Raw genomic sequence first — 9,521 nt, forward strand, 5'->3', positions numbered from 1 at the left:
TGTACAAATTTACAAGTAAATTTGGACGTTAGGATGGTGCTGGAGGGAAGCTCTAAAGATCATCAAAGAACACAGATCTTCAAGAGGGTCACATTAACATCAGCAGAAAATGTCAAGACAATCCATCCACTAGTTGCTGAGAGATTTTTCTCAAAACCACTGCTGGAAAGATCAAATGATCACCAAAGTCATTCGTGTTCATCCTCTGGGGTTTTAAACTTTCATTACAATCCAGTCAGTAGTTGTAGAGATATTTCAGTCTGGAATAAAGTGGTGGACCAACCAACCAATATCTATATTGGCTTACTAAACTATTAACTGTGCCAGAAAGTTATATAAAAAAAAAAGTGTTTACCTATTTTTTGGGGCTGCTGCTTGGTTTTTCTGTGTCCTGTCATGTCATAACAGCAAGAAAAAACAGACATAAAATATACAGTACGTTATCGTGTTTGATGCTTAACAAAATAAAGCGTGAATCTCCAAAGTTACTTAACAAAGTCAGTGAATTTTTACGATTTTAAAAGTCCATCAGGTATAAAAGTTGCACTGCACAAGAATGAAGTTCAATAATGTCAGTTCAACGAACAAATCACTAGAGGTGTAAACCTTTCCCAATCACCACTCTCATATTCACTCCCAAGATAAACAAAATAGCTTTAATGAAGTCATGTCCTTTACAGCAGGAGTGGCATAAATACTGTACAACTGAAAAAAAAAAGTCATGTGAACCCTGTCAATGATTTAGCAATGGAGTCATCAGAGCAGCCTGAAGTGGCTTGTGTGCCTATGTGTCTAAGGGAGTTCCAGTCTATTCAGTCATATCCTCTTCGGTTCTTGTAGGGGTACATTGAATGCCGAACATCCAGCAGAAATCGAGTGTGTTGCACCATCGTTTTACAGCCCTTCCACTGTTAGGTGAGCAGCTGTTTCGTCAGAGCAACATCAGTCGTTCAGTGAGTTGAAGCGGGTGTGTAAAAATGCTACAGGGAGAACAAGTCTGCCTCCATGATCTGCCACAGATGGGAGTTAATCTGTTATAAGGAGAGAGGAGTAACTCTTATCTATTCCCCAGAGGCAAAACTGCTTAAAAAAAGAAAGCGGGTTGGGTTTTAAAAAAAATAAATTAAGAAATACAAGTCATAGAGAAAACAATCTTTGCCTGTGTTTGAATGAAGAAATATTCTTAAAACTGTACACTACCTATAGGAACCCACAGTTTTACAGTACCTGACTACAAACAAGCTATATTTCTTGACTAGTTCCTCTGTTACAGTAATTTTTCCTCAAAAGCTACACAGGAAGTAAACTTAGCGGACAATTATAGCAGATATACACACATTTATATTAGGGAGAAAGTAAAGTCCCTTTTTTTTTTTTTTACACTAAAAGGGGAAATGTACAGCTGTGTATCTCATCGACTTCTTTCATCTGCCACTGGAGCGCAGTATCATCCTTGATTAAATAACTCGGGAGGGATGTGATGAGGAAGACCAGAAAAGCAGGATGAAACCACAACAGGGATCTCCCATTAAACAAGAACGGGGGTTTTGTGTCTAAAAGCAATTAAATCCTGACAAAACAGTACGTCTTTGCATACATTAGAGAAATTAGTAGTGCATGAAGATCTCCTATCTCCGTCTAACCGCAACAGCAGTGGAGCAGCTGGCCTGCAGTGTCTCTTTTATTCTGAGGTCGAACATGACCCACTGAGACCAACTGGAGACAAAGAGTGTAGCTTCTCTTTCAAGTCAACTTCAGTCTGTATCTTCATAGATTACAGCCAGTGTGATCTGGACAGAAGTCCTGCAAAGTTTTTAGCGGGATCCATTTTCAGGTCTTGAGTATTACCTGATCATCACTTTTCATCTCCTCTGAGGGGGGCTGACTGTTGCCCGTATCCTGACCAGTGCTCAGTGGCCGGGCGTTGGCCTTTGTCGACCGCTGCCGACGAGTGCCGTTGCCAATGCAGCGCATGAGGTTCTTGAAAGTTGTCCACATCTCCTCGTCCTTGTAGGAGTAGATGCAGGGATTCATGACAGAATTTAGTACGGCCAGGAGCAGCAGCCAGCGTTTTAATTTCATGACGTTACAGCTGTGGCAGTTGAGGCCGTCCATCAGCAGAACCACAAGGCCCGGGGTCCAGCAGATCACAAAGGCCCCTACAGGGAAAGAAATACAATCACACTCAGTTTCTTATTTGTGTAATTAAGTCAGGGTCATACAATTCTGACATTTTAAAATAAGGGTGAAGAGAAAAAAAATCGATACAGCATAGAATCATGATATTTTACATGCCGATCCTGGTTTGATACACGAACGCCAAGAATCAACATTTTATTGGAGGAAAATATTTGTCAGGTGCATGAAACATTTGTGACAGGTTATTACATCAGTGTTAGTCTGCAATAAAAAATGATTGCAGACCTTGTAAACTTTATTTTATCAGATAAAACAGATGTTGAAAAAGTTTAATGTGGCACGCAAAATGTTCAAAAACACAAACATATCGTAATCCCGAGTAAAGAATCGTGATAATATTGTATTGTGGGGCCTCTAAAGATTCCCACCCCAGGTTTAAGGGTTTCAGTAAACATGTATACAAGGATAACTGTTGATAGCTTTCAGTCCTAAGTCACTTTTTCTTGGCAGGACACAATATCTTCCTTGGTCACTGGTCCCGTCCAACAAACCGTTCCAACACACAAACCTCCGGTAAAACTACAATCTCTCATCTTGACTGTTGCGACTGTAAAATGGTGGATAACTTGTTTTAAACATCACAACAGTCTCAAAAGGACTCATTTCACGAACTGAACCGGGTACATTCAGTCCAATAACATTTCAACAGTGTAGAAGAGTCGTATTACTGAATTATGTTATCCTCTTCCTCAAAGGGCTATACTGGAAGTTTGCCGGCAAGACCAGAAGTCTCAGTATATATTCATCCAGCCAGCGCAGAAATGTCTCACCAGAAACCTGATGTAAAAACTCTGCTGAAGTAAAATGAGAATTATCTGATAGGCTTCATCAGCATTGTGTGGAGGTGTATGAATGTAACAGATGTACATTTAAAGTCCCACTCCAGCTTTAAATGCTTGGCAGAAACATATTCTAAAAAGACCATGAGCCACTCAACCAAAGTGCCTTACTATATACTCATGGGCAGTTTTAATTATTTATTTTCATTGATCATTCATTTATCAGTTAAGTTTAATGAAACAATTATTCATAGTCAGTAAAATGTCAGAAAATAGTGAAAAAGGCTGATCAGCGTGTCCCAGAATCAGATGTGACATTTCCAAATGTCTTGCTTTGTCTGAGGAATGGTTCCAAACAAATATATACACATGATATTAAAATGAAAACAGCAGCAAATTACCACTTTTGAGAGGCTGGAACTTCAGACTCATAATTTTTAAATAACTTAATAAATTATCAAAACTGTTGGTGAGTATGTATCTGTTGTTTGAGTAATCTTTTCAACATTCACCACATACCAGAGATTGATGCTGTCAAACATTAATAGAGATGTAAACAAATCAAAACTAAAACAATGTATTTAGTGGTTTTATAGACTTTCATTAACACAGCAAAATCTCAGACTGCATTAGATGAGTGATGTTAAATCACTGGATTGTAGAAGACCAATGTCATTCCAGTAAGATTACAACAAGCAGACACAGGTTAGGAATACAATGCCATCACTGTATTAAATACTGAACAGTGTGTGTTTAGTAAATAATCAGGAAGGTCACACGGCTACTAAAGCAATTAGACATCTACTTCAAACATGTTTAGGCACGAAGCTACCAAGAAATTTCTGGAACCGAGAGGAAGACACAAGCTGCAACTTGTCTGCACTGCCAGCCTCTTCACAGCTTCAATACATCTGCAGAACAAAAACACGCACTGTTCCACTGCTCACTCTTTGTCTCTGGATTCATCTGGACACACACAAAAAGGATCTGGTTGAAGAGATAATCTCAGTTTTTGTTTTTCTCTGCTCGCAGGCCTAAAAGTCAAAATGTACGTATTTTTCCAGTGAATTTCTATTTTCATATGCCATTATCCTTCTACTTGTCTTTTTTTCTTCATCTTTGATGTCCAAAATAACGTGAACCGAATTGCAATTGATCAAGACCCCATTAAATGGCCTTCCACTTGTGGTTTTTGATGTATTCCACAAGTCTAAAATTGGACTTTCTTCCTCTTTAATCTCTGACAAAGAAAAAAACAGGAGTTTTAGAAGCACACATTTCAAACACATGCTCCTTTTGGTATTCATTTTACGATGGTGGTTGCATTTAAAGAATGAAAACAAAAACTGAACCTGACATAGTTTGATGCTTCACTTCACAAGCGGGCTCCAATACCCTCAGCTGTGCTATAATAAATGGCTGTCGGCTATTAAACTACAATAACAATATTTGACCCAACTGGCACCATAAAGAACATGAAGTACAAATGCAAGTAGGGCTGGGCACCACAAAAAGGTTTTTGTTTACAAATCAATACCTTGACTTTGATAGCGGTTCCTGACCGGTTCTTTTTCAATAACAATTTAATAAAGTCTATCTTAACAAAATGAAAACTACATTGGACATCACGGTACAAATATTAAAGTTGTCATGCAGTTTAAAGGGGGAGAGTGTGATATAGGTGGTTTTCTGTAACTGAAAATAACAGATGTCACGTAAACACCTCAGCCGACTACAATTTATAGATGTCAATTAAACGCCTCACATGTAGGCCACTGGTAGACACTATAATTTACTGTATTTCCTGAACACCTCACAAGCTGGCAATCAGTAGACGTGAGCCAGCCTCCAGAGAAGCCTCCAGTCCCACTCAGTTACAGCAATGCGCACAACTCAGAAAGGGATGTAGCTCAAAATTTGTCTAAATGGAGTGAAATAAGATGTAAGGTGTAAGAAATAAGATTTATTGACATTAGTTGAAATTAGAGCTACAGAGGCTGCGTATAGCGGAATCTGATGAGATTTACTCCTGCATAAAAAAGCACAAGTTATAAATCTTAAAACAACAATATGTTGGGTTGGATGTAGCCTTTATATTTAAATTTGGTACCGGGCATTTTTTGATACGAGATAAATATTTAGGCAATTTGATCGGTGCCATAAAAGTACTGAAGTTTGGTCGGCAGGCCTTACAAATGTGGGCAAGAGAACAAAAGAGATCATTTCTCATACTTACTTGTTAGACCTCTGATTGACTAAACAATTCATTTATGTGCAATAATCGATTCACTTGTTTGGGGTTTGGCTTTGCCTGCTCAGACAGCCACAGTGCTAAAGTACACATCCATTTTAAACACGTCGAAACCCATTCATTTTACTCTGGTATAACAAAGCATGCGTCGGTTATGTGCTTTTCTGAACTGGTTTGTCCAGTTGCTGTTTCTGTCTGAGCAGCCTGCAACAAGACTTCCGGTTTTTTTCTGATTGTTTCTCAGACATGGACCTAACAACATACATCAGAGATCATTTTCTCTCAGATATATTCCTTGCATCACTTGTGTGCTTCAGGCACTTTTTTTTTTTTTTTACCCCACAGTCACTGCTTTGTAATAATATACATACTACTTTGAATAAAAATGTGCATCTGTTTCCCCCCCCCCAAAAAAAAAAAAAAAAAAAAAGTACATATAAATACTGAACAACTTCAGTAGCTATGTGCGTGTACTTCAGGTTTCAGGTTTGCACAACACATTTGCGTAAGTTGACTACGGGCCATGACTGGCATCCAAACTTGTTTTGATATCACAAAATCCCGCTTGTATGAGCATGATTTTAACCGAAATTTAAGGTGAGTGCAAAGAAACTAAAAGAACGCGCAAACCGCCTTCCAGTGGAAGATCCAGGTGAGCAAACACTACACATAATAATTTGAGTGCAAAAGGGCCTTAAAGATGAGACTTGTGTACAAACACTTCAACAAGCAAAGCAGAACTGCATCTGAAAGCAATTGACAAAGTCCTCAAGTATAGGTTCCTTTTTCTTTTGGGTGGGAGGAGGGGACATTCAGTGAAGGCCGGCGTGGTGTGGTGGACGGTACGCCACACAGGCTGTGGAGCCGTGTCCTTGCAGGGAGAGATAATTACACGGCAGTCTGGAATAAAGTGTGTACAGAAGCAAACAGCTCCTACGCTACGTACAGTACAGTATGGAGCCATGTGGCCGGCGAGCTCTGAGACCAAGGTGACGCTACAACTATATCGTGAATGTTTTCATCTGGATGACTGAAGTACTTGAAAACAAGAACTGAGAACACGGAGATGAACTCATCTGACCTGCAAAGCTACCTAAAATGCATCTGTCTGACTCTGATTTCGGAGTTTAACAACTTACTATCCACATTGGATGTAATCCTCAGATCAGAATAGGCCTCCAATGACCCCGGTGGTGTTCCAGTAGAACGTACCGTTACAGTCCTATTGTTCCCTTCTTAAATGGAAGAACTGGAAGGGGAGTGATTTCAATTCTGCAGCTCTATTGTGAGGTATCCTGTTGCAACACCTAAACAAAGGAAGCTCGGCCAGGGTATCTGACTGCCTCATCTAGGATGAAAATGTACAAGGAAAGGAGGCTTCAGAGTTTTTGTGCCTTCTTTTTGTGGGAAACAAAAAAAAACCCAATTAAGTGGTACTAAACTGCAGTAAATAATTAATCAGTTTATTGGTTAGACGATCAAAAGAAAATTAATTGGCCAAAAAATGTTATTTTTGAGAACTTTATTAGTTCCTTAGTTGCTGCTTCTCAGACGTGAGCATTTGCAGCTTTTTCCTATTTTACTTTCTGTTCACTGAATATCTTTGGAGTTTTGATGTTGGTTGGCAAAAAACAATAATTTAAAGAGTCCCTTTGAGCACCTGAAGCTTGCGTCAGTTATCTTTTTAGACTGCATTTTCACAGTTATTGGGCCAAATGATTCATCTATTTAGCAAAAAATTCCAGAATAAGTGATAATAGAAAAAGTAGTAGTTGCAGCCGTATTGATAACGGTTGAGGCCTCCCTAAAATCACTGATAAACCTGTAACACTTTCTGTAACATGTTTGTCATGTTATTGCGCTGCCGGTTTTCTCTCGTATACGGAAAACATCGATTACGATCAAGCATGTTCAGCAGGGACTGTGAATTGCCTGCGACCTTTGTGACAACTTTAAACCCCGAGGGAAGACACGCTGCTGTACACCATGACTAATCTTCATCCTCTGACACACTGAACCCGTAGGCGATGCAGCACAGACAACACTGCTATGACTAGCACCTACCGAGCACCACCATGACTGTCTTGATGAGCTTGATGGGGGTCCTCTTGCTCTTGATGGAGCCGCTGGTGTGCGGCATGAGCACTGCCGTCTTCTTCTTGACGTAGGCGTAGATCCTCATGTAGATGGCCACCATGACGAGGAACACCACCAGGTTAGAGACGGACCAGAAGATCAGGTAGCTCCTGCTGAAGATGGGGGCCAGCTGGGAGCAGTCGCTCAGGTTGCAGATACAGTTCCAGCCCAGGCTGGGCACAGCCCCCATGAAGATGGAGATGGCCCACACCAGCACGATCAGCAGCGTCACCCTCCTCTTCGTCAGGTTGCTATGGACCTTCCAGTTCATGACGGAGATGTAGCGCTCCAGAGCTATAACCAGCAGATTAGATAGCGAGGCTGAGAGACTGATGTCCAGAAGACCTTGGCGGATGAAGTATCCCCTGACTGTGAGTTTTCGCGACACCCCACCTGTGTTAAACATGAGGTACACGTACGCAATGCCTGCGAGGAAGTCCGAGGCAGCGAGGTTGGAAAGTAGATAGTAGAAAGGGTAGTGAAACCTCTTATTGGTGATGACAGCAGCTATGACCATGGCGTTGGAGACCAGGATGAAACAGCAGAAGAGAGAGCCCACCACCTGGACCAGGATGAGCTGAGTTGTGTCCCATTTATCGTCACCGCCGCTTTTGTTGTAGAAGAAGCTCATGGGCTCATTGTAGTGACAGCTGTTGTTGTGTTGGGCCATGTTAGAGGCAAGTCTGTGAAATGAGAAAGATAGGAAGTAGAATTTATCATACAGTCTTAATATTATACAATGTAACTCATTTGACATCATATTCTATTTTAATATCCATGGATACTCTTTCATAATGTCCAACATATAACATTATCCATTAATTTGTAATAATAATAATAATAATAATAATAATAATACACAGCATTGCACAATGTATACATGATAATGGTGGTACATTTCAGCTCTAATCTAGTTTTTATTTTGTTATACTTCTGTCTATATTTCATTTATGAATTGCAGAATACTTTTCAAATACTTTCCCTGGACTTTCAATCCAGATTTTGAGGATGAATTCGAATACAATTGAGCAGAAGATGGATGGGATAATAAGAGTGATGAGAAGTCTGGAAGGAAACGCTTTCCGGTATCGGATCAGTGCATAGTGGCAATTCTTTCAAAGGCCAAATAACTTCTGGGCGAAGAGAGATTTAATGACTCGACTCCAAAGGAGAGGACATTTTACAAAACCCAAGCTGCTTTGAATAAAGCTAAAATCACAAGAGAGCCCCATTACTAAAGTTGAAGCAGATAGTGACCACAGTAACATTAAAATCAGACTCAAAACAATCCCCGCAGTAGACAGGTGTTCTGAACTCCACATGTACAAACATCTCTCTGGGTAAACACCACAGATATGCTGCAGTGTAAAGTGCCGTTTTCGCCATGACTTCAGATTACGTCTTTAATTATGCAACTTTACTGCAACCTGTTTGACTTGGCTCACCAGCGACAGCAGAGAAGGGAAAATAAGTTCTCGCAGAGGGTTAGGGTTAAACACTAACAGGCGCTTATAGAAAGCGAAATAAAGTCGATAAAAGAACCAATAAGTCAACATAGGATATTTAAAAAAAAAAAAAAAAAAAAAAAGAAGTTTAAGTAGAAAAACATTTAGCCAGGTAAAGCTTACCTGTGGGGAAGGGCTATCGGTGGTGCGTCAGCAGACTAAAAGTTGCGAAATGTTCGGAGTTCACTTAATCACCATATTTCCCCTGCACCATTGTGCCTCCGCAGCTCTGGACGAACGGAGGGAGGGAGGGAGGGAGGTGACAGCAGCGAGCCACAGCGCAAAGTGAACGTCTGAGAAGTAGAGCGTCTTTAGTTTGAGAGGCTGTAGTCCGGTGACGTAGAGGGCGTGAGCTCGGCCAGCCACACTCATCACACCGGAATTCCTACGGTTCACACGGCCCAGTAGCTACCATATCAAAACGGTTTATGGCAGTAAAGTCAAAAGTGTTCTTAATGATTAATTTGATTTAGGCTTCTTTTCTCACTTTGAACAAACAATCGTACAGGCAAATTATTTTGTAGTCCTATTTACAGTGCTCAAAACTACTTGGTTCACCTGGCGAAACCCACTGGTGGTCAGAAAATATATGTACTCAAGTGGACAGAGTAATAGGATACTTGTATTTTACTACTATGCAGATTTACACTT

The 9,521-nt window shown here is 40.3% G+C and overlaps 1 protein-coding gene across 1 annotated transcript; it reads right to left on the reverse strand.

Annotated features, from left to right (window-relative positions):
* Positions 1-637: 637 nt before the first annotated feature.
* Positions 638-9,107, reverse strand: lpar3 (lysophosphatidic acid receptor 3). The gene is made up of 3 exons (XM_069150001.1): positions 8,994-9,107; positions 7,294-8,048; positions 638-2,159 (listed from the first exon to the last, which is right to left on the reverse strand). Exons 2-3 carry the CDS (start codon positions 8,033-8,035, stop codon positions 1,831-1,833), a joined length of 1,071 nt encoding a protein of 356 aa, XP_069006102.1. The 5' UTR covers positions 8,036-8,048; positions 8,994-9,107; the 3' UTR covers positions 638-1,830.
* Positions 9,108-9,521: the final 414 nt, after the last annotated feature.

This window comes from Embiotoca jacksoni, unplaced genomic scaffold, assembly GCF_022577435.1.
Source record: "Embiotoca jacksoni isolate LCO1_2020_lvr unplaced genomic scaffold, fEmbJac1.0.p SCAF_16, whole genome shotgun sequence".
NCBI classification, from domain to species: Eukaryota; Metazoa; Chordata; class Actinopteri; family Embiotocidae; genus Embiotoca; species Embiotoca jacksoni.

Bases quoted from the DNA above. Each gene is read 5' to 3' on its own strand.
- lpar3 (XM_069150001.1), bottom strand. From the start codon at position 8,035: ATGGCCCAACACAACAACAGCTGTCACTACAATGAGCCCATGAGCTTC. The intron at 2,160-7,293 runs GTAGGTGCTAGT...CTTTCCCTGTAG, and splicing joins GACAGTCATGGTGGTGCTCG to GGGCCTTTGTGATCTGCTGG.